The sequence below is a fragment of the Spermophilus citellus genome (genome assembly GCF_964194105.1).
Source record: "Spermophilus citellus genome assembly, chromosome: 10".
Lineage (NCBI taxonomy): Eukaryota > Metazoa > Chordata > Mammalia > Rodentia > Sciuridae > Spermophilus > Spermophilus citellus.
In genome coordinates, this window is record NC_138197.1 from 126,951,266 (window position 1) to 126,975,325 (window position 24,060).

The window sequence follows — 24,060 nt, forward strand, 5'->3', positions numbered from 1 at the left end:
GCAGGGCAGGGCTGGGTGCTGGGGTGGCCCGACTGCGGGGCCCTCAACCCGTCACTTGGGGCAGGTAAGGTGATGCCAGCACAGATGGCCAGCGGCTCTGGGATGAGTCAGGAGGGAAATATGACCCTCCCCACTGGCGAGCGGGGACCTGAAAGGTGGAATCAGCCTGTGCTGGAGGTGAGGACAAAGGCAAAGAGCGGAGAGGGGCCCAGGCCAGGGTACAGGCAGGAGGCCACCAGTCTATGACAGTGTTTAATGTTCCTTAATGTGCAGCTTCTCAGTGACAAGGGCCCAGTGGCGATGCACGGGCTGTACATTCTGTGGCAGAGCAGCCGCCCCTCCCCCAGCCCTCGGAGAGGCCGGCGGAGGCAGGGGGCGGCTGTGAGAACATGGTCCTGGGTGTGCAAGAACACACGTTAGTGCCCAAGTGTCACAGGGGTGGGACATGACATTTACACAGGAGAGAACCAGAGACACACGCAAGGAGACACAAGGGGTACAGTGAGTGGAAGGTGGGGGCCACATGTCCATGTGTGGCCACGTCAAGACTGAGCTGGACAGGTTGGAGTCATGTGGCGGCAGCTCGGCCATCCTGCAAGCTGAGCAGGCTGAGGACCAGGATACCCCGTGTTCCTGGGGGAGGGACAGAATCTGCCTGGTGAGAACCTGGCTGTGCAAACCCATGCACAGGGACAGGACCCAGACTCCAGGCAGGTGTTTACCACACAAGACACACACGAGACCGCGAGTGAGGACACAGGGACACAGGGACAGATGGGAAGGCCCACAGCAGCAGGTTTGGGGCTGGTGGAAGCTCTACCCCCCAGGCTCCCACAGGCTCGGCACAGGTGGTGACAAACTCAGGTCAGAACCCAAAGCCAAGGCCCCTCATCAGAGTCCAGGATCGAGGAAGGCTCAGGATGGAGAGGGCCAAGTCCACCGCAGGCGCGGGGTCCAGCCGCTACCAGCCTCTGCAAGGTGGGAGGAGGCCTGGGCAGTGACGACCTCAGGCCTCGCTGCTGCTGCTGCTGCCGCCGCCGCGGCCACTGCCGAGCTCCACCCACACGAGGCGCGCCTGCTCCTGCAGGATCCGGCCACGCACCACCTTGGCCAGCTCCTCGGCGTGGCTCCAGGCGTGCGCGGGCACCTGCGCCCAGGAGCAGGGCAGCCCCCAGAGCACCTGCTCGGAGCCACGACACTGCCGCAGCAGCTCCGAGTCCCGCCAGCCGGGCCGGCCCAGCAGGCCCCTGTGGAGAGAGGAGGAAGGACAGTGGTCAGAGGCTCTCCCTCAGTGAACCAAGACCCGAAGAGTCGGACAGAGAAGATGGACAAAGGGAGGCAGACTGAGAGACAGACAGAGACGGAGACAGAGAGACATCCACGGAGAGGGCACCCCCCACCACCGCACCTGACTTCCCGGACATTCTTCTCGGTCACCTCCACGTGGATGACGATGGGGTAGACCTCGCTCTGAACCAGCTCCCGCACGCCCCGCGCGCCCAGCTCCAACAGGCAGTGCTTCTTCCCGGTGGAGAGAGACCACGTTTACCAGAGCCCAGGGACACCAGGGCCCTGCTCCACCCGCCACCCCAGCACAGCCTCCCGGGTGCACAAACTCCGCCTCACCCAGAGGGACCCTACAAAGAAGGGAGACTGAAGACCTGAGCTCGCTGGTGACCTGGAGGAAGGTCCCCTCCCCACTTGACCTGGGCCACCTCATCTGCAGGTTGGAGTTAACCCCACCTCACCCACCACCCTGGAGCCCTGGCCATCTCCCAGGGTGGCAGAAAGTTCAAGAACAAGGACGAGCAGGCGAAATGTCCCAGCTCATCACGTTCAGGGTGACCCATGTGAGGGCAACGGCCCCAACCCACCCACGTCACAGGTGAGGACACTGAGGACTCAGGAGGTGGCTCCGACGCTAGCTTGTGAGCCCAGGACGGTAGCCCAGCACCTACCTTCCCAACAGACTCCTGGATGGCTCGGATCCTGGTGCCCAGCCCGGGGGTGGCAGGCCGGGACTTAGGGGCCCCCGGCGCTGAGGGTGCACACTGCTCCTCCCCAGAGAGGCTCTCTGCAGAGGGACAGGGACAGGGTGTTGCAGGGCCGCAGGCCTGGCTGTCCTCCACGTGGACGACGATGGGGTAGACTGGCTGTCCTACTGTTCCCCAGCCTCCCCTCCCAGGTCACAGGCTCACCTGCTGGGCACACTTGGAAGTCCAGCCGGGAGCTGGGCAGGTCTAGGAGATTGCGGATGAGCCGGGGCGCCAGGCACTCGGGCAGCAGCACCACAGGCCGGAGGGCGGACACCAGCAGCGGCCGCACCAGGCTGTAGGGTTTGAGGCTCCGCTCGGGCTCTGAGGCAGGACGGGACCCACAAGAGATGAGAGTCCGGGCAGGGTCCCAGCTCTTGCTTCCCGTGACACTCAAAATAACTTCACCTCCTCGGCCACCTTCTGTCTTCCCTTCCTGAGTCCTGCTGCTGTTCCCACAGGTCCCCAGACACACACGCACACGCACACGCACATGCACACACCTGACACTGCAGGCTGGCCCCTCTTGCTGGGACCATGACATTACAACAGACTCCCCAGGGATCCTCTGCCTCACCCCTGCCCCCTAGAGGTCACTCTCTGCTCAGCAGTCAGAGAGGCTTGTTCACGTGACTCCCTGGTTGCCAGGCACCAGTGACTTCCCAGATCCCCAGGGCAAAGGTCACATCCTCTGCACAGGTGACACAGTCCTGCAGGAGAGACTGCAGCCCTGCCTGGGCACTGCCTTCAGACACCTCCAATCCCAGGGCTTCTGCAGGCCCTGTGGCCACCCCAGGCCCTGCCCCTGCACCTAGGTAACCCTCACTGCCCCCAGAGCCCAGGCCACACCTCCCCTGGTCCCTAGATGGGGGGGTCCCTGCCATGTTTCTACGACACCCGGCTCTCTTGTGTCACACACATCATGCTTTCTCTCCGTGTCTGCATTGTGAACAGCTGGAAGCATCTGCCTCCCCGCAGACAGGGACCCCATGCAGAGGACCACCATGTCCCCTGGAACCCACACGCCTTACAGAGCAGATGTCCGATACCTACTCGCTGGGTTCGGAACCCACTCATCCTCCAAATACACCAAGCGCAGCCCTGTCTCCGCCTCTGAGTGAGCGGCGCCCTCTGGAGCTGACCCCTCTGCACCCTTGAAGGCCTCAGCTGAAACAGTCTTTTCCAAAAGTTCCCTAGCCACCCTGTCCCCCCCTCGAACACTACTCTCATCTGGGCTCCCTCGCTCCTTCTCCCTGCTCTGGCCAATGGCCTCACTATGCTGCCTCCAGGACCCCCCTAGAGTCCTCCTGGCACCTGCCACCATGTGTGAGAAGCAACACTACAGTGGACAAGAGCAGCCCCAAAGTCACATCACAGCCACGCCCACGGCACCTGCCCACAGATGACCCTCAGGCAACTTGGCCTACTCACCACCAGGGGGAGCCCTGTCTCCCAAGCCCACTTAACAATAAGCCTTTCCAGACCAAGGACCACCGTGGCCAAAGGACACATAAATGCACACACTCCTGGCCACCGGGAGTGACACGGGACACACCTTCCCAGCGGCACTCACCTGAGCAGGGCTCCAGCAGCAGCTGCTCTGGGGAATCCCCTGTAGGACCCCCCACGGGCTTGGGTCTCACCAGCCCAAGGGCTCGCTTCTTCAGCTGGGAGGACATAAAGAAAGAGTCACCTCCACCCCAACGTAGGGAGAGAGGAGAGTGGAAAGGACCCCGGGCAGAGCAGGCCCCACGGCCACCGCCATGCCGTCCGGGTTCTCCAGAAAAGCCTGGGAGAGCCCAGCACAGCCCCCCAGCAGGGGGGACACTTAGAAGCAAACCAGCAGAGCCTGCTAGAGGTGCCTGGGTGCACCCCCACTTTACAGATGAGGAAACCAAGGCCCAGAGACCTGGAGGAACCTCATGTCCCAGGAGAGACGAGCTTTGGTCTCTCTTCCAATGAATCAGCAAGGTGACATGGATTAACGAAACCAATGACACTAATTACACGGCCACCTAACGAGTGGCTGCAACAGGGCAGCCCCGGGCTCCGGTGTGCAGGAATCTGGGGCCACAGGCTGTCTAGGAGGCAGGTAGAGCAATGTCCCCCTTCACAGATAAGGAAAGCTGCCTCAGGGCTGGCTGGGGCTGGAGCAACAGGGAGGACAAGGTTCGGGTGATGTCCAAAGTCACCATCTTCCCAGAGCCGAGCTGAGCCCAGGCCACTCTCCATTGGCTTCTCCCTGCTCCTCTCATTTTACCCACAGACACAGTGAAGATGGTGGCCCGGCCCAGCCCTTATCCAGGGACCTGCCAGACGCCTGCTGTGTGCCCCACATGCTCCCGGGCACGGGCACACTCCATCTAATCTCTCAACCATCCTGGACGGTGACATTGTTTTCCTGTTTGCTGGGCACATAGTAGGAGATCAACTAAGTCACAGGAAGGGCTGCAGGGGGCCTTCTCCTTGCTCTCTCCCCCCAGAGCTGCCAGAACATGAGCCTGCCCCCTCCCTTTGGACCCCAGCCCTGTCCTGCTCTCCCCGGGCCCTTTCCCTACCCACCCAGACCTGCTTACGTTACTGCGGGGACTTCGGTGCCGGCTGGTGGACAGACATTTTTCCTGAACTTCTAGGAGCTGCTGGGCTCTGTGGGAAGGAGACCTGTCATGCACTTGTAGGGACAAGCAAGCCCCTCACTCCTCTGGTCCAGGCCCCATCCCATCCCAGAGGGTGGTGAGACACTGCAGAAGGAAAGACCGCCCCGTCCTGGTCCCCAGGCCCCCTGCTCTGCATCACCTCTGATAATTGGGCACAGTGCCCCGGTCCAGGTCCCGCAGAGTGACGGGGTCCACCCGGGTGCAGAACCACTCCCGCCGCCGCTTGTGCGCCGGGTCCACCAGCCGCAGGATCTCCTGGGCTTTCACACAGAGGGCGTGGGGGTCTGCGCGCTCGGGCAGGGCCAGGTTGGCCCGAATGTAGAGAGGCTCGGCCCCCGGCCCCTTCACCCAGGTGTCAAGGGCTTCGTGGAAGGACTGGCAGGCTGGATGGATGGGGCAGGTGCAGCAGGGGACAAGAGGAAGACGGTAAGGTCAGGGAGCAGCCTGGGGGACCCAGCCCTCCGAGGGTCGAGCGGCCAGGACCCCACTTTCCTTCCTCCAGTGAGAGAGGGCGTCGGGGCTGCCCCAGGCCAGCCAGGACCCCGACCCAGACCTCTGGACTCCTAACACAGTGCTCCCCTCACAGTTAAGATGTGACCAAGGAGAGGCCAGGAGGAGGAGACAGGGGGACGCTCCCTCTCGGCCCTTCCTTCCCCACCTCACCAGGCTGGAGGAGCTCCCCCGTGGGCCCCACGCGGTCACCTTCGAGGAAGGCGTGTCCCAGGCCCTCCCCAGGCCAGGCTCACCTGTGGAATCCAGCAGGAAGGGGAGTGTGGACGCCTGATTCCACGGCAAGGTTCTCTGCTGGGTTCCGGGGTCCAGGCCAGCCCCCTCCAGGCCTGCGGCCTCTGCCTTCAGCTGGGAAGAGATTTTAAAGGCAGAAATCTGTCAATGTGCCTCAGTCTGCCCCGCCTCCCAGCTCCCACCCGGTCAGATTTTTATTTACTTATTTATTTATTTTTGGCGGTACCGGGTATCCCACCAAGAGCCTCGCACACGACAGGCAAGCCTCTCCCACGGAGCTACATCCCCAATCTCGATCTCAGTGCGAACTTTTTTTATTTTTATTTTTTTGAGACCGAGTCTCACTAACTTGCTAGGGTGGCCTTGGAGCTGAGATCCTCCTGCCTCAGCCTCCTGAGTGGCTGGGATCACATGTGCATGCCACTGCTGAGGCAGGACAGTCACCGAGCCTGCTTCAGCTTCAGCCAATACCCTGGAGCTCCACCCAGTGATCCTGCTCCACCAATCAGCATCCAGCCCTGGTTACCTCACTGACCCCGCCCCCAGCTCCAGGGGCGGGGCCTCACCTCTCTGGGTTCTGTCCTGGCCGACCCGGGCCCCGACAGCACCCTCCGGACCACCGCCCCAGACCATTGGTCTCCAAGAAACGACAGACCATCCGGACCCTTGTCCTGGGCCTCCGGGCCTCCTGGGGGGCTCCAGCCAGACACTCGGATGGCCAGAGACCTGAAAAGGGGGAAGAGGGATGGGAATTACCGTCCAGCAGTGCTTTGGTACAGCTCAGGTTCCTTGGAGATGGCACTGCTTCCTCCCCGCAGCAGGCCATGGTGTCGCCCCAGGCCTGGTACTTGCAGTGCCCTCTGCTTGGAATGCCCTTCCCCCTCTGCTGTCCTTCAGAGCTCAAAGCAGTCCTCCAGGGCCCCTGCAGCACGCCTCTGCCCATGCTGTGGTTTAGCACTTTCTTTTCTTACATCCATCAAAAGAAGGCTTTCAGCTGCAGAGCCAGGCAGCCTGACTCCCCAGCACCAGCCCCGGGTCTGGCACGCAGCGGATGACTCATTGGTGCTGCTCATGCTCACAGTCCGGGGAGGGGCGCAGCCGTCCAACACAGATCAGAGGATGGCTCCAGGTGCTCGGCAGCACAGGGACGGGGGATTCCGGGAAAGAAGCACCTGGGCTGCACCTTGGTGAGGAACAGAGACGAAGACTTCGGAGACAGGGAGCAGAGACGGTGGTCCAGGCAGAGCGTGGAGGACCGAGGACAGACCACGTGGCAGATTGAACAAGAACAAGAGCGGAGGTGCCGTGGCCAGCCACCAGGCTGGGCTCCTTGCCCTGAGTACTAATAAAGCATCCTGGGACATGGCTCCGAGAAAAGAAGCCGGAGCCAGCCCGGGGAGGCGCGGGATGGGGGCCCTGGCCTTCCTCGACAGTGCAGCCAAGATCCCCATGTGCCAGGGTCCTGCCTGTCCCAGAACTGGGAAGCTCTTAGCAAGGCTCAGTGACGAACTGACCGAAGCCCTTCCATGCAACCCTGGCCATAGAGGGGGTGAGGCTAGGGTCAGGCGTAGTGGCTCAGGCAGAACCCTGGCCACTGCCACATGCCTGCAGCTGCTCTGCCCCCTGCTGCCAGCCCAGGGTGGCCCTGCTGCCGGGACCTTAACCCAGCCGGCACCCCTGAGGAGCAGGAAGCTGTGTTCCAGGAGAGGGTCTCAGCCCTGCCTCCTCAGTCAAAGCAGAGAGCCAGGCCTGAGGTCGGGCAGGCAGCCACAGGCTGCACGGGTGACATGATGGACCTGGGAGGCCTGACACCTGGCCTGGCCAGTGGCTGGCGCAACAGTCTGGCTGCCTACCCCAGGGTCACCTGGGTCCCAGACTTAGGCAAAGAAGCCACTACTTGGAGATCAGTTACTGCATCCACGAAACAAGAATGACCACGACTCCCCAGTGCCCTGGGGCGGTCGGCTCGGATGAACACAAGGATACCACAGGGAACAGAGGGCCACGCAGGCCTCGGGGGCTGCAGACCCGGTCAGCTGAGCTCTGTCTTGTTTGTTCAGTTTGGTTTTGTACCAGGGATTGAACCCTGGGGTGCTCAGCCATGAGCCTCATCTCCAGCCCTGTTTTTAATATTTTATTTAGAGACAGGGTCTTGCTGAGTGGCTCGGGGCCCAGGTAGACTCAACTATTGTCTCTGGACCCTTTTGTTTGAGGTGGTGTCGGGTGTGGTCAGAAAAGCTTGAGGAAAGCACCCTGGAGGGAAACGCAGGAACTCTGGGGCCAAAGCTGGGGCCAGGCTGGGGCCAGGCGGCGGATGCTGGGCGTCCACCCACCTCTTCCAACACACTGAGTTAGAACATGGACGCTCTTAGGACAGTGCCCGGCAAGAGATCCAGAGAAGGCAGCATTTCACGGTCGTCAGGTATGACTCAGAACCAGCACCCTCTCTGGCCTCGGCTTCCCCCCCCCCCGTTTCAAACCCACACACCAGTGACCATCACCACGGCCCCCAGACACCAGCCCAGCAAGCAGCTGCACCCAGGCCCTGCGCAGCCCGTCCCCCGCACAGCAGCGAGGCTGACCCTCGGCTCCCCCGGCTCTTCCTGCCTACCACCGCTGCTCCCCGAAGACCAGCTCTCCATGACCCTCTGCCAGCTCCTGAGGTCCAAGAGGACCAAGGGACTTCTCTGAGCTCAGAGAGCATGGCACCTGCTCTCTGTGTTTCTTTCTCAAGGGTCCTCAGAGTTGGCCTGGGAGCTGCCGGAAGCAGGGACCCCTCAGATCCCCCAGCACCAGCCTCCCACAGCGAGCAGGAGCCGGGAGAGAGAGTGGGGCAGGAGCTGCTGATTCCAGCCTCCAGACCGACCACCCCAACCCCGCCTGGGGGATTCTGCAGCCGCGGGGTGAGGGCCCCCAGCTCCTCCCCTAGAAAGGTCAGGAGGTCGGGTCACTGGCACACAGGAATGGGGTGAGTCACCAGCTCCAGCAGCGAGTATCCCCTGGCCCCAGAGCATGGTGGGAATATCTCTGGGGCTGCTCTGTACCAGTTCAGGGACCCACAATGCAGAGACTCAAGCATGTCACACAGGTCCCTCCATGTAATCCCCCAACACCTGTCATCACCCCGCATCAGAGGAGGGAAACTGACTTGCACGGGGCGGCTCAGCTGGCAGGCGCTGGAGGGAGGCAAAGACCTACAAGAACTTGCTGTGTGAGGAGAAGGTTCTGGAACCACGTGAGGAGGGGAGAGGCAGGGCTCTGCCTGGACTCAGGTCACTCTTGGAGTATTCCTGTTTCTCTCCCTGGCTGGCCATCCAGCCATCCCCAGTCCCCCACCTTCCATCCCCTGCCCCATTCTGTCCAGCACAGAGGAGGGAGGGGCCCAGAGTGTGACCTGGGGGCAAGGACGTCTGAGAGCTGACAGGTGTGGACATCCACCCTGAGCCAGCACGGTCCCAAGCAGAAAGAATGCAGGAACCTCCACCGTGACCCCAGGGGACAGCACTACTGTGACTCTGGGAAACTAAGTGACCTGCCCAGAGCCCCAGAGCAGCAACCAACGGCTGAGATCTGAGCCCTGAAGCTGGCCCCAAAGCCCCTTCTTCCCACCTCTCCACAACACTGTCCTGGGACACAGATGTCCCCCAGCCCAGGCTCCATTAGTGAGGCCCCCCTGGCCTCTGTGCTGTCCACCTTCCTCAGCCACCCTGCCCCCGCTTCCATCTGGCTCTTCCTCCAACCCCCTCCCCCCAGGAATAGCGTAGGCAATAAAGAGGGCCACGTGACCCAGGGCCCAAGCAGGCCGGGCCTCCTGCTCCCTCTCACATCCTGGAGCCCCCTGGACAGCAGCCAGGACTCCTGCTGCAGGCCGAGCAGAAGGAAGGAGGAAGGGCCAGGCAGGCAGGAAGGGAGGCACCTCCGCCCCTTCCCCCAGCCGGGCAGTGTCCTGCACCGGCAGAACAATGTGGCCCTGGTGAGGGTGGGGGTGGGGGTCTGGAGGCAGGAAGGCCCTGGTCCCTGGTTTGCTGTGTGATCTGAACCTCTGTGCCCAGCAGCACATGTCCCAGCTCTGGCATTCAAACCCTTTCCAAAACCCAAGTCCAATCAGGTCCCTGTGGACCTGGCCCTGGTACTTCTCAGCTGTGTGACCTTGGGCAAGTTCCTTAACCTCTCTGAGCTTCAGTTTCCTCCTCTACATCCAGAGACAGTCCTAATGCCTGTTCCCAGAACAGAGAACACTGTGAGCAGCCGCTGCTGGCCTTGCTTTCATAACACCTGCCTTCCCAGGCCCTCCTGAGCGTGCAAGCCAAAGTCCAGTGCCCCTGCCTGACTCAGAGCCTCCCCATCCCCCCCACCCCTATCCCCCACCCCCACCCCGTCCTCCCTGGTCACCACTGGTCACCACGTACTCCAGGCCCCTCCCTGAGCCCCTGCTGCCTCCACACTGCTCTCCCTGCAGGCTGGCTCTTCCAGGCTGGGTTCAAAGGTGGCATTCTAGGCCCCCCTGTCCCCCTCCCCCCTCAGAGCCACCGGCTAGTGAGAAGAGGGGGTCACCAAACTGGACTCTGCACCAACATTTTGTGACTCTTTTTTTTCGGGGGGCAGGGTACCAGGGATTGAACGCAGGGGCGCTCAACCACGGGGCCACACCCAGCCCTATTCTTTGTATTTTATTTAGAGACGGGGTCTCGCAAAGTTGCTTGGGTTGGAGCCTCACCAAGTTGCTGAGGCTGGCTTCAAACTTTCGATCCTCCTGCCTCAGCCTCCAGAGCCACTGGGATTCCAGCACGTGCCACCTTGCCCAGTGTGACTCCTGTTTCGACTCACGGCCAGCCCAGCCACAGGGCTCCCAGAGCAACCCCGGGCCACCCACAGCAAGAAGTTCAGCTGGAAGACTCAGCAGGGAAGACGGGCAAGTGGGCCGCTGGGCAAGGACCGCTCACGAGAAGAGCTAGTGTTCACTAAGCACCTACTACGTGCCTGGCAGAGCTGGAGACTTCAGAACACTGTGCCTCTTCACCAGCGAGGAAACGGGCCCGGGGAGGAACAGGGGTGGCTCAAGCCACGCAGACAGCGCACAGTGGGAACGAGACTTGAACCCAGGTTCTGTGGGTGCTACGAAGCACAGAAGAGGGGCGCAGCCTGCTCCCCCGCACGCAGCGCACGCCCAGCCCGGGCCCCTGCCCACCTGTTGAGGTCCAGGCCACAACCGCGGCCCAGGAGGGCTTCTGGCTTTCCCAAAGGCCACACGCTGTCGGAGGAGGAGGACGAAGAGAGGCCGGGAGACCAGGGCTTGAGAGTCACACTCCCTGGGGAAGGAGAGTGAAGGTCGGGCTGGGCCTGGGAAGCAGAGCGGCCCAGGTTTAGGAGGGACCTTGCAGGCGGAGGTCCCAGGAGCGGCCGGCCCGCGGGCTCAGAGCTGGGCCAGGGCCCGTGGTGAGGGCGGGGCAGGACTGAAGCCCCTCACTGCACGCCCAGGAGCAGGAACAGGGGCCGGGACTGGGCACCGGAGAGCCCGGGAGCCTCCCAAGCAGGCCTCCTGTCTGGCCAGGGCACAGCCTCGGAAAGGGGACCCAGGCCAGGGGCAGCATGGCCCCTCCCAAGATGGCCCTCCCCGTGTCCCAGGTCCCCCAGGGCTGTTACCTGTGATGTCCGACATGCTGCTGAAGGACCTGCTCAGAGAGGGCGGGGAGGGGACAGGAGATGTGACACCATGGGCACTATTCCCCACTTCCCCTCCTGCCCCCAAGCCACCAAAAGTCCCACCACCCCCAAGCAAATCTGGGCTGGACCTCAGTCAAGGGCCCAGGCGCAGAGCACCAGTGCCACCCAGCTGCCCTGAGTCACAGGGCGGGAGGTTCATGTCCTGGCCTGTCCTTCAAGGCCAGCTCCCTAGAGGCCACCTCCTCCTGGAAGCCTCCCCTGACCACTCCCTCCCTCCCACCCTCTCTACCCATCATCATGGCTCCCAGGGTGTCCCCCCAACTAGGCCACCCTCCTCCACACTTACGATTCACTCAGATCAAACCCTCCCACCATCGCGCCTCCCCTGGCAAAGGGCTAGATCAAGGGCCACCTGTGGGGGACAGCTGTGCAGGGGGACACACCCCAGAAGGCAGGAAACTCCTCCCCTTGGTCTGGGCCACCGGCAGAGGTGACAGAGGTTTTCTGGCCCCTGCTTGCTGCTGATGCCCAACCCCGGGGCACAGCCTTCTCCCTGAGGCCCGTGGCCCCCAGGAACACCCTCGCACCCCTGGTCCTGAGCTTGGGCTTCCCCTCGGGTGACTTTCCTGTCTGGAGCTGGGCCGGCCCACGCTGCCCTCTGCTGTCTTCCTGCCGCGCTGGGCACGAACCCAGGGCCCACCAGGCCTGGTCTAGCCTGACCCCGACTGTGCCCTCCTGTGACTCCGTCCCCGAGCTCCAGCCATTTAGGGGAGGTGACACCTGGACCAGGCTCTGGCTCTAGGGCTGCGGGGGGCATCTGTGCAGGAAAGGGCACCCCACCTCCCTGGGCGGCCACTGCCACTTACCTCTTAGGGGGTTCAGGGTCCTCCTCGCGCTGCCGCCGGAGGATGGAGCCGGCGCTGGGCGGGAAGGGCAGGATGGACAGCCGATTGATCTCCTTCTCGCTGTCGGTGGCCTCCTCCTGCCAGGCGGGGACAAGGCCGGGGTCACCCCACCGCAGCCCCATCCCAGCCCTCAGTGCACCCAGCTGGGGCCACTCCACAGACGAGACCCAGGCACAGGAGCAGGAGCCGCCCCGGCCTCGGCCACCACACGTGGCTCTGGGGGAGCTCAGAGAAGCTTCCTGGCCCCCTGGGGCCTGGGTCCTCCCTGTGAAGTGGACAGCTGGCGCCTGGACACCACTCTGTGTCGGCAACTACAGGGACATTTTCGCCCCCCCCCATGTTTGGGTAGGTGGGCATCTTACCGAGGTGTGGGGCTCAGATCCCCCACTGACGGCCACTTCCCCGGCGGCCTCGGGGCCCACCAGCGGGGACGGGAACTCGCTGAGGCTCCAGGTGCTGCTGAGGTTGGAGCACAGGGAGTGGGAGGAGGCACAGGCCTGGAAGGGAGGGGGGGGAGGGAAGCCAGTGGAGCCCAGGCCAGGCAGGGACACAGCCGGGGCACAGGGAGCAGACACTGGCCCTCAGGCAGCCTTGAGGGGGAGACAAATTGCAAACGAGCAGATAGAAACAGAATCACCCCAAAATCACCCAAGCAGTGAGACAGCAGAAGGAAGGGGTCCCCCACCCAGTCTAGAGCATCGGAACGCTCTCCAGAAATCAGGCTGAACTGAGAACCAGGGAGATGTAAGTGCTAAGTAGGCAGAGCTGGGGAGGACCGGCTGGGCAGGCGGAAAGCATGTGCAAAGGCCCCGAGGCAGGACTGTGACCCATTCCAGGAATTCAAACACTGAGAGCCAGAGAACCAGACTAGAGGGAAGGAGGAGTCCAACCTGCAGGGCCTCTTGACAATAGGAGCTCGTCTTTACCCAAGAGCAAAAAAGCCACTAAGGGTCTTAACAAGGGAGGGACCCAAGATCTGTGCCTCCTTCTATTCCTCCAGGCCCTACTGCATCGAAGCCAGGGCTCGACTGAGCTCATCTATAGGCAACCCTGACAGGTGGGGCACGATGGCAGCCAGGGGACAAGTGTCTGATTTACAAGGGGTAGAAGCTGGCTCCGGGGCTACTTGGCTGTGTGAGTTTGGGCAAGTCCCCACCCTCTCTGGGTCCTGTACAATGAAGGTCCAGACCAGCTGGTCTTAGACAAGACTAACATGGGCCTGTGGTCTCTGATGCCCAGGTGCATTCCTAAAACACTCGAGGCCCTCAGCCAGCCAGCCTGCCCAGGCCTGCCTAGGGACAGGCTTCAAACATCCTTAGTGTCCCAGGAACGACCTCAAAACTCAGAGATCCACGTCCCCATCCCGCTCACCACCCCCACCCCTCCCAGCTGAGGGGTCCTGGCAGGTCCCTGGGCTCCAACTGTACCGGGCCCCACTTCTCCAGAGCCACCCAGGCTCCACCAGCACCCAGCCTTCCTCCTGGGATGCCCGCTGCCCACCTTGAGGCAGGGGCCGCCCTGGGTCCGCTGCAGCTGCGCCTCCAGCAGCGCCTTGGCGCCCTCCAGGCTGGTGAGCGTGGTCAGCAGCTCGTCCCGCTCCGCTTCCAGCTCCCGCACCTGCTTTCGGTACTGGTCCTTCTCGATGAGGCTCTGTGAATACTGCAGCTGGACCCTGTCTCGGCTCTGGATGGCCTGGGGAGAGCGTGGGAACACTGAGGGGCCGCCCTGGCTCCGCTCCAGGCCCCTTGACCTCAAGAAAGGGGACAGTATCAGGAATGGCTGCTATCAGGCCTGAGTGCTGGGCCCTGTGCTAAGTATCAGCTCATTTAATCCTCACTAACAGGATCGGGAACAGTATCATACTCTCATTTTGCAGATGGGCTAACCATGCAGCCGGGGCAAAGCTGGACTCCAACTCAAAACGTTTCCAGCAGTCCTACTGTGTGCCCAGGGCTTCGCTCCCAGTCCCGATCAGCGCAGGAGCCATGAGCCAAACCCACCCCGTTTCATCCAAAGCACTTTCCTCCACCATGGAGATGAGGGTCCCTGAGAGGCGGGCACATAGCCTGGTCCTGCCACTCTACGGCTCTGAAGGAGTTGGGGACAGAGGCCCCGGGGCTGGGTGCAGCTTGATGATGTGCATGATTGCTGGGCCTCACCCCAGACCCCCTGATCAGGACACCCCAAGATGAAGCCCCAGATCTGGGGCAATTCAAACGTGTAGCCTTCTCTTTGTGGGACTCAAACTTGGCCACAAATAAAACCCTTCCCAACCCTCCCCCCAACCCTCCCCCTGGCATGGGGAGCCAGCCTCCAGAAGGCAGCAGGGGCCCAGGGCCTCAGCCCACCCCACAGCCTCTACAGGAGGTGGGGCCGTGGGGCCTAGGGACGGGGGCCAAAACTTCTCAGAATTCCTTCATCAGCAAATACTTGCAGGCACCTCCTCTGCGTTGGCCTTGTCCTTGGCAGGGAAAGAACAAGGGATTCAGGCGGGTAGGACACTAGGACCAGCTTTTAAACCAACCCGGGGCTCAGGTGAGGCAGCGGGTCCTGGGCATGAGGAGGAACCCCCAGCCGCGCCCTGGCAGCAGCCTGGGGATCGCGTCTGACTCAAAGGGTGTGAGGGCCCAGCTCAGCTGCCTGGCCGCGTGACCTCAGGGAGGCCGCTGACTTGGGTCCCTGGGTCCTGAGCAACCAGGACATTAGGCCTCCGAGGGGCTCCTAGGCCCCAGGACAGCAGACCTGCTGCCGCCTCAGGGCTTCGCTCTCCAGCATGCACACGGGCCTGGTCCCTGGCTCGTGGCCTACCTGACCGTCCTCCGGCACACCCTCACAGCCCCTCCGAGTCCAGCACCGTCCACTCCCCCTCCTCCCCAGCACAGAACCAGCCGTGGGACCAGGGCCTGCGAGCGCAGACGGGCCTCACCTGGTCGCGCTCCTTCTCGATCTCCTCCAGCTGGGCCAGCACGGTGGCCATGCGGTGCTTGTACAGGTCACAGTCCTTCTGCAGTGTGCGGTGCTTGAGCCGCAGGTCCTCCACCTCCTGCAGGTACTGAGGTGGGCAGGCGGGGCAGCTCAGGCCACAGCGCCAGGGCAGGGGACGCCAACCAGCAGGCACTCCACAGGTCCAGGAAGAGAGGCCGGAGCCCTGGCCACGACGGCCTACCTCCCCTCACTGGGCCTTAGCTGCCTCGTCTAGAACTGGAGCTGACCATGACGGTGACACCCCAGGCCAGCTCGGCCTCCACAGAGACTGCAACCTGTGGCCGCCAGACCCCTCTGCCTGTCCCCAGCACCCGTCACCACCTGCCACATGAAAGAACTCCCCAGGATGACATGTGGCCCTGCTCCCTCCCCAGCCAGGACTCCCTCCATGGGAGCAGGGCCTTGGTTTGTTCACTGAGAGTCCCAAGTGCCACAGGGTCTCCTGTCAATGGCTGAGACAAATGGACGCAGCACTCTCACCCCTGCCCAGAGACGCCTGGGGAAGGCTGCGGCTGGACAGGACCCCAGGAGCCAGGTGCCAACAGAGGGCAGCGAGGTGGGCACAGAGGGCGCTACCCGCCCCACAGAGGGCGCTACCTGTCCCACGGAGGGTGCTACCCGTCAGGCAGAGGGCGCTACCCGCCCTGCAGAGGGCACTACCTGTCCCACAGGGGGCTCTACAGTCCCGCAGAGGGCACTACCTGTCCACAGAGGGCGTACCTTGTCACGCAGCTCCTCCGCCCACTGCAGCTCGCCCTGCATGGCGTGCAGCTTCTGGCACAGCTCCTGCCTGCTGTCCTGCGCCTCCCGCCAGTCATGCTCCAGGATGTCCAGGAGGATGCGCTCGGAGCCTGGGGCCCCCCGCTGGCTGGCCTCCTGGGGACCAGAGTTCAGGGCCCCTCAGTATGCAGCCCCGGCCCATGGTGGGCATGGGGACAAGGAAGCCTCACAGGCCTCAGCCTGACCCCACCCCGGCTCTGCCACCTTGGCCTGGGGCCCTGAGCTGAACCAGGGTGCCCTGCGTGGCCCACCAGGGACATCGGGGCTACAGAGGGGGGTGCAGCAGCTTGGATCAGCTCCCCCAGGGCCTCTTCCTGAAACAACCCTGGCCACTCCCTCTTGCCCTGGCCCCCTCCTGGCACCACTAGGGAAACACACAAGCCAAGGCCTGTCCCTCCCCCTGACTAGGGGTCTCCAAGGGGCTGACCCTGGGCCCCAGATCCAGCCCCAAGACCCACCCAGCCAGGCACCTCAGCCCCATGATATGCACCAGCTCCCACCCAACTTCCTATGTGGAACCGGAGCCAGGACCGCCCAGCTGCCCCGACCTGCCCAGGGACACCAAGCAAGGCCTCGGGGGGCTCAACCTTCAGAGTCTCCAACTCCTCTACAAAGTCCAGGAAGCCCAGGGCCCTCTCCCCAGGAAATGCCCGCACACAGCAGCAGGAGCAGTGTCACGGGACTCAGAGCCCTCCGGGGGTCCCCCACAGTCCCCAGAGTGATCAGCAGGACGAGCAGCACCGTAAGGACCCTGGGCGCAAAGGCCAGGTCAGGTGGTCGGCCAGGACTGCACCCAGACCTCCGAGCCTGGTTCTGAACCCCTGGCTGTCCAGGCCTCGCGAGGACAGGTGAGCAGCAGGGGCACTCCCCGGGGCTGCCCAGGCCACCCGCACCAGCCCCCACCTGCTGGAGTCCTTCCTGCAGCTCCTGCAGGGACGCTGTCAGCCGCTGGTTCTCGGCCCGCAGCTCCGAGACCAGGTCCACGCCGTCCTTCTCCTGCTCCTTGTCCTTGTCCTTGTCCTTCTCCTCGGCTCCGGGGGGCGGCCCCCTGGCCCTCCGCAGCAGCGTACACTCTTCCTCCAGCCGGCTGACCTTCAGCTTGAGCTGATCCACCTAGGGCCCGGGACAGGGGTCATCCCAGGGAGGGGCCGTGGGGAGCCACTGCGAGTTGGGGGCGCTGCTCCCAGATTCCCACAGGGGCCCTTGCGGGAGTCCTCCAGGGACCCCCCGTGAGGAAGGGCTGGGCAGCTCAGATGAGGGGCTAATGGGGCGGAGGAAGGTGGGCATCAGCCCTCCCGGGTAATGGGTGGGTGTGCTGCACTACAGCCCCCCATCTGCCCCCAGTCCTGAGACGCTGCGTGCAATCAACTTAGCCCAGGATCAAGGTGACACAGGAGGGCCGCCTGAGGTTAGGGGACCAGGGTCTGGGCCCAGCTCTGCCTCAACTGCAGGTGGCCTTGGGCAAGGCATGGTCCCTGGCTGTGCCTCCATCTCATCTGCACCGGGAGGAGGGAGAGGGACAGAGGTGGGTCTGAGGGTCTCAACCACCCCAGGAGCCGGCACGTCCCCTCCGACCCCAGCTCCAGATGCTCCCTCAACAAGATCCCGCACCACAGCCGCAGCAGAGGCCGCGGGCTCAGCCGGCCCCGGCACCCCAAGGTCCGGATTTCGGTTTCACCACCTTTAGGCTCCACCTGCGGAGCCAGCTGCCCAACTCCCTGTGCCTCAGCGTCCTCCTCAGTAAAATGGGGCCAGCCGGCCCCCCCCACACCCCCAAGTTACTCCAAGAATCCAACGAGACAGTGAGTGGACAGACGGTGACAGCTCCCACGGATGTGACCTGGTGACTACGATGTTTTCATTAAACCCCAGCAGGTGGCCACCAGATGGCTGTGTGGCCCAGGGGAGGCTGGGCAGCTGGCGATGGCCGCTTGGCTGAGGGCAGACACGCGTGGCCAGCCTGCTGGAGAGCGAGCGCGCTGGGCCACTGCGTGTAATCTTCCAAACTCCTGTGGGTCCTGAGGGGGCCAGATGCCATGAGAGTAGGAGCAGGTGGCAGGCCAAAAAACTGAAGTCATTGTTAGGGACAGTCACAGTGACCTCTGGGGCTATGTTCTGAGTGCCAACATCTGGTGTCTTTTAGGAGAGCCTGGCCCATCTTGGAGAGTGACCTGCTCTTCCCCAGCCCTCAGAATGGCGCCCACACCCGTGGCTCGGGAGGCCGGGCCAGGCAGCCCATGAGCTCCCTCGGGCGCCTCCTCCACAAAGAATACAAAGAAATCCCTGAGTCCTCCTCTCCTTCCACTCACAAAACACGCTTTGTGACCCCCAGAGGACAGTCTCAAGGGCAGGCCTGGCCACGCCCTCTACGGTAAAGCACAGCCTCACTCTGCAGCCTCCTGGCTGACCCTCGGCCAGCCGGCTTCCCTAATGAGCTCAGAGCACGGGACACCTGCAGCTCCTCCCAACACAGGAAACACAGGTGCATTTAATCCCAGGGCACAGACTCACTTAGCACCAAATGACAGCCCTGGTCCCCTGAGTTTATGCTGCTCAGAAATAACGGCTCATTAAATTCGCACCTTATAAAACACAGTATTAAAACACAACCGCCACCCACTGCCCACGGGAGGGGGGGGGACCACCTGCCATGCCCAGCGCCACAGTTCCGTTAAAATCCAGTCACACCTGCACACCCGCCACGGCAGGGGACCCAACCACAAATCCACCCAGACCACGCCAGGCCAGGCGCGGCCTCTTCTAGGCCACCTCCCCCCGCCCGCCCGGCCAGTGCTGGCCTCTCTGAGCAGCAGGTTCTTTGCTAGTCTAGAAAAAGAGGATCCCCTCTGGGTGAAAAGAGGGGATCCCACTTGCCACCCAGAACCCCTCAGTGATGCACAGGACAAGGTCAAAATTTTTTCAATCTTGGGAACTTTGAAAAAGGCTCTAATCAACTTCTCTGTGCCTCAGTTTCCCCCTCCAGAAATGGAGACGACAGCCGAGCCCCCCACCCTGCAGCACAGGGCTGCTGTGAAGGGAGCGGGTTTGTGCCCAGAAGACCTTTAAAACGAAGCCTGGTGACCCGGGGCGCTTTACTGTGTTTTGCAGGGGGCAGGTACCGGGGATTGAACCCAGGGGCACCCAACCACTGAGCCCCATCCCCAGCCCTATCTTGTATTTTATTTAGAGACAGGGTCTCACTGAGTTGCTAAGGGCCTCACTTTTTCTGAGGCTGGCTTTGAACTCACAATCCTCCTGCCTCAGCCTCCCAAGCTGCTGGGATTACAGGCGTGTGCCACAGCATCCAGCCCAGGGTGCTTTATAATTGCAATGTCATCCTCATCTGTGACCTCTCACTGAGGATGGGTAAACTGAGTCATGGGGCAGGAAACCTCACCCAGACCAGACTGTTCATTAGTGACAGAGCCAGGTCTGGGACATACATAGTGGCCCTGCCCACTACCCTTCAGAAAGCCCCCCCCCCTCATGCCAAGCACCAAGCAGAGTCCTCACCATCATCTCCCAATAGCAAACTGGCCACCGACACCTTCAAGTAGGACCAGCTGCCTAGACCCTCCGACATGTAACCTCAACACTCTGATCAGGACTCCCCTTCCCAAACCTCAACCCACCCAGCAAGTGCCCCCGTCCACCCAGTGCCCCCCACACACCAACCTTCATTCATCCACAGGAATCAGCACCCCCAGCAACAACCACTGGGGGCCTGTCACCCCAGCCACTCAGGAGGGTAAGGCAGGAGGATCACGGGTTCAAGACCAGCCTCAGCAACTTAGCTAAAGCCCATCTCAAAATAAAAACTAAAGGGGCTGCGGATGCAGACGCTGGCCTAGCATGCATGAGGCTCCACCCCCAGCAGTGCTGGGGAGAGAAAAAGATCACACTGTGGAGTCCCACACAGCACTCCAGGAAACAGCCTACTGTGTGCTGCTGGCCCTGGTATTAGCTCATTTGTCCTTTGGACAACTCCCCGTGGCGGCTGACTCCCCCTGCTAAGACCCCATAAGAAGCCACAAAATTGAGCTCGGTTTTGGGGCCTGCAGGAGGCCACCTGGCACTGCTGGAGAGGATTAGGTGAGGTTTCACTGGACAGGGAGCAGGCAGAACAGCATCCTGGGAAGGAAGCCAGCACCAATGCCAGGTGGCCCCGGTTCAAAAGCAGGCCGCATGCCTCCTGGCCCGGCGACCTGGAGCGATCCCTGCACAGTCTGAGCCTGAGCGTCTGTTTAGCAAGGAACCTAGTGCACGGTGCTCTGGGGAGGATTAGATGACATGACACGTGTAACTGTGGCACGTCGACAGCACTCGATCATCACCACAGGCGGGGCTCCAGCCAGCAGATTTTCAGCGCTGTCTCTACCAGGCCTAGCACCCGAAATCCCCGGGCTCACAGTCGCTGAGTCCCCACAACCCGAGGTCTCTCCCCCGGGCACTGTGCATTCGGGGGCAAGGTACTTCCTGGTCATGGAGGCTGTCCTGTGCACCGAGGATGTTTGAAGGCGTCCTGGGCCTCTACCCACTAGATGCCACCAAGGCCCCTAACGTATTGGAGCTGGACCCACAGTTTGAACCACGAAGCAAGAACACGGGGTTACAGCAGGCCCAGGGCGGCTCTGGGACGCAGGCTGCCTTCCCGGGTGCCATGTGTTCCGCAAAGGTCACCCCTCCGCACCTGCCCCAGCCCCCGCCCCACCGCCTACCGCCAGCTGCAGGTCGCGGCTGCGCAGCACAGCTGAGTTCTTCTCCTCGCTGAGCTGGGCCAGGCGCATGGCGATCATGTAGTTCTCGTCCTTGAGCCGCAGCAGCTCCAGGCTGCCCGCCTCCCAGTCCTCCCGCAGCCGCTGGCAGCGCTCCTGGGTCTGCTGCTGCTCCCGCAGCCGCTGCTCCAAGCCGGCCCGCTCCTCCTCCAGCGCCCGGCCCCGAGCCTGCAGCTGCTGCTCCCGCTGCAGCTGGGTCTTCCGAGCTTCCCGCAGCCTCCGCACCTCCGTCATCAGGAACTGGGTCAGGCCCTCGGGTCCTTCCTCATCTGCCAAGACAGGAGACAGGACACTCAGGGGGGGACAGCAGATTACACAGAAAAAAACAAGTGATAAAACGAATAGAGAGAAATCCTGGAATATATCTTTGTAAATTTGGGGATAGAGAAGGCCTTCCTAAACAAGACGCAAGGGGCTGGGGCTCTAGCTCAGTGGGTAGAGTGCTGGCCTTGCATGCACAAGGCCCTGGGTTCAATCCCCAGCACCCAAATAAATTAATTAATTAAATAAAGGTATTGTGTCAGTCTACTAGAAAAAGTATTTGGAAAAAAAATATCCTAAACAAGACACAAAAATTCAAACGTTTACAAAAGAAAACAAGACAAATTCATATAAAAATCTTTAAATCTCTGAAAAAATGAAAGATATAACCATGTTAAAAGAAAATCAAATTGAAATATAACATATACAACAAATGACTCAGTTGTTATATATAAAGAGTTCCTACAAATCAATAAGAAAAAAGCAAACAACTGAATAAAAATATGGGCAAAAACTATCAATAAGCATGTCCCAAAATAAAAGTGGCCAACAAACACAGGGAGAAAAGATCCATTGCCACTAACATTTGGTGACTTCATTTTTTTGCACTAAATATACATATGAGAACTCTATAAGGTAAATACTACTACGGTATCCATCATTGCCTGACATAACATTTAAAATATACATACTCCTTGAGAAAGTCTATTTCAGAAACTCTCCCCAGTTTAGAAAGTGAGAATTGCACAAAGATGCACACACAAGGTGTTCTCAGCATCCCACAACAAAACTAGAAAAAAGAACTAGATGTCCATCAACATGGGATGGGTCACATGCATTAAGTGACAAGTTCACTAATGAACATTACGCATATACTTAAAACAAGGGTAACAGACATGGAAGAATCACAGAAATAAGCCATTCTGAGAAACAGCCAGATACTGGACAACACAGATGCCACCCCAGTGTGCTTGTGTGTGTGTGTGTGTGTGTGTGTGTGGTGTGTGTGTGTGAATGCTACAACAGGGGAACTCACAAAAGTGCCACCTGCAGAACAGAGTTGGAGGAAGGAGGAAAGATCTAGCTTCTCTTTTTACTGACATCACCTGGAGCCTCTAAATTCTTTACATACAAAACTGTAAGCCCATGTAGGCGGCCAATCAAGTCTGAAAACAATACTGGGCAGAGTGACGTTAGGCTACACAGGTGGGCTCTGAGCTGGGGCTAACTGGAGTAGAAACCGAGCCCCACCCTCAGCCAGCCACGGGCCCCTGGGAAAACCACATCAGCCTGTGCCTCGGTTTCCCTATCTGACCAAGAGGAATATTGGGGTGCCTCCCTGTGGTGCAGAGGCTCGGGCAGATCCACTCACCAAGGATCATGGAGCAGCGCTGGGCAGGTTCCCGGCCCGTTAGCAGCCTGAAGTGCTCCGGATAGTAGAACTCCAGTGCTTCCAGGAAGGCCTCATAGCCCCTTTTGCCCCGGCAGCGCAAGATGTCCATGAGTCGCCCTGTGGGGGGCACCCAGGGGTCAGGATGAGGGCAGCCCCCACAGGCTGCTTCTTCCCCACCATGCTTCAGGGCCCACATTCCCCAGATTTCTGAATTGATGACACACTCACAGGGGCCTGTCCCAACAGATCAGGGAGGAGAGCCGTCTGCCAGGCCAGGAGAGCCAGAAACCCCCTCCACAATGGCACCTGTGGAGCAGCGGCCAACACCCCCGCCCCACCCCCACCCACAGACAGATGCCCGTCAGCAATGGCCCAGAGAAACCCCTCCGTCCCCCAAAGCAGAGTATTTCTGTCCTTAGCCAGAGCCAGAATTCCCGAACCTTTGCCAGCTGTAGTTCAAAGACACCCTGCGAGGGAGGACCCCCATAAAACCGAGATGAACCCTTGAGGAAAAACAACTCTCCAAGGAGCACGTGGCACACAGGAGGGGGCAGGGGAAAGCAAGAAGGCCAAAAGGCACAGGAGAGATGCCAAAGCCACCAGCTGTAACCAGAGGTCCCAGGTCTAGCGGGCACCAGCAACCACATCCAAGCCTCTCCTCTAATGTGGGTTCGGGAAGTGAGAAGGAACCCCAAGGTAGGCAGACCCCTGACGGAGTGGGCCCCACAACCCACCGGGCAAGAAGAGTGGCTCGGGAGGAGATGGGAGGTGGGCGCCCCAAGCAGCCCACTCCACGGATGCGGAGACTGCAGCCCAGGGGAGCAGAGCCCCGGCCCCGCGCCCCAGGTCTCCATGCGCTGCACTGGGGACCCGTCCCGCCCGGGGAGGACCGACCGCGGGGCGCCGACCCCGCAGCTCACCGGTGCGGTTGACGCGGCACGGGAAGCGGTAGGTGCTCAGCACTTCTTCCTCGTCCTGCTCGTCGATGACCCGGCACTGGCGCAGATACGGCGTGAGCTTGGCCGGGTTCAGGGCGCGCGTCAGCCGGTGCCGGACGCCTTCGATCCGCTCCCACAGAGCGTCCTCCTCCGCCTCGGACCCCGAGCCGGCTGCGGGCTCCTCCTCGGCCTCCCCCGCCTCGGCCGGGCCGGGCATGGCCGCGTCCCCGGGGTCTGCGGGCGAGAGGCGCGCGGGGGTCGGCAGGGAGCCCGGGTCCCACCGCGGGGCGCCGCCCGAGCCGCCCCGCGCGCGCCGGCCGCTGTGCGCCCCGCGCCGGACTCACCCCGCGCGCCGCGGCCTCGCGCTCCCGGCTCCGCGCTCGGGCGGCGGCTCCGCCGGCGCAGGGGGGCGGCGCCCTCGGCGCCCCCGGCTCCGCCCCCGTTCCCGCGGCCGCCCGGGCCGCCCCACATCGCCGGCCGCCGCCGCCAGCGTCCGCCGCCGGCCACCCGCACGTCCGCCCTCCCGCCGTCCGGCCCGCCTCCCCCGCTTCCTGTTTCCCGCCCGCTCTCCCGGCCGGCGCGGCGGGGTCCCGGCGGCCCGCCCACACCTGCCCGGCCTCCCGCGGGGCGGGGACCGACACTCAGGCTCACACCCTCCTGCGTGCCGCGACACACCTTCCCAGGGCCACCGCGCCCGCTGCCCACGCCCACACCGTGCTGGCCGCTCGCTGCAGCCGCAGGCGCAACCTGCGCTGGACCGTGCTAATGCTGCGCTGGACGCACACTCGGTGCCACACCACCCGGCGCACATGTCACAGAGCTCAGGGGAGCTTAAAGTGTGGGGCTCATCTAGTGGGGCACAGCGACACACCAAGCGGCTCAGTGTCACACCAACACGCAGTGGACTCAGCTTCTACCTCACACT

The 24,060-nt window shown here is 62.0% G+C and overlaps 1 protein-coding gene across 3 annotated transcripts; it reads right to left on the reverse strand.

The window, feature by feature from the left end:
- Nucleotides 1-219: 219 nt before the first annotated feature.
- CARD10 (caspase recruitment domain family member 10) lies at nucleotides 220-23,636 on the reverse strand. 3 transcript variants are annotated; one of them, XM_081311823.1, is made up of 21 exons: nucleotides 23,480-23,635; nucleotides 23,118-23,369; nucleotides 22,177-22,314; nucleotides 20,487-20,812; nucleotides 16,672-16,881; nucleotides 15,709-15,864; nucleotides 14,930-15,055; nucleotides 13,504-13,695; nucleotides 12,366-12,500; nucleotides 11,965-12,080; nucleotides 11,078-11,106; nucleotides 10,623-10,743; nucleotides 6,001-6,160; nucleotides 5,437-5,548; nucleotides 4,830-5,073; nucleotides 4,610-4,679; nucleotides 3,607-3,700; nucleotides 2,199-2,357; nucleotides 1,959-2,074; nucleotides 1,409-1,518; nucleotides 220-1,247 (listed from the first exon to the last, which is right to left on the reverse strand). In XM_081311823.1, the coding sequence occupies exons 1-21, from the start codon at nucleotides 23,604-23,606 to the stop codon at nucleotides 1,007-1,009; spliced, it is 3,234 nt and encodes a 1,077-aa protein (XP_081167949.1). In that variant the 5' UTR covers nucleotides 23,607-23,635; the 3' UTR covers nucleotides 220-1,006. The 3 variants fall into 3 exon arrangements, with proteins under 3 accessions (XP_081167949.1, XP_081167948.1, XP_081167950.1); XM_081311822.1 differs by having other exon boundaries at nucleotides 1,409-1,521; nucleotides 23,480-23,634; XM_081311824.1 differs by lacking the exon at nucleotides 12,366-12,500 and having other exon boundaries at nucleotides 1,409-1,521; nucleotides 23,480-23,636.
- Nucleotides 23,637-24,060: the final 424 nt, after the last annotated feature.

Coding starts and splice junctions, on each gene's coding strand:
- CARD10 (XM_081311822.1), bottom strand. CDS start 23,606: ATGTGGGGCGGCCCGGGCGGCCGCGGGAACGGGGGCGGAGCCGGGGGC. Junction 23,370..23,479: donor GCGAGGCCGCGGCGCGCGGG/GTGAGTCCGGCG, acceptor TCTCGCCCGCAG/ACCCCGGGGACGCGGCCATG. Junction 12,501..13,503: donor AGGGCGGCCCCTGCCTCAAG/GTGGGCAGCGGG, acceptor CCTCCCTTCCAG/GCCTGTGCCTCCTCCCACTC.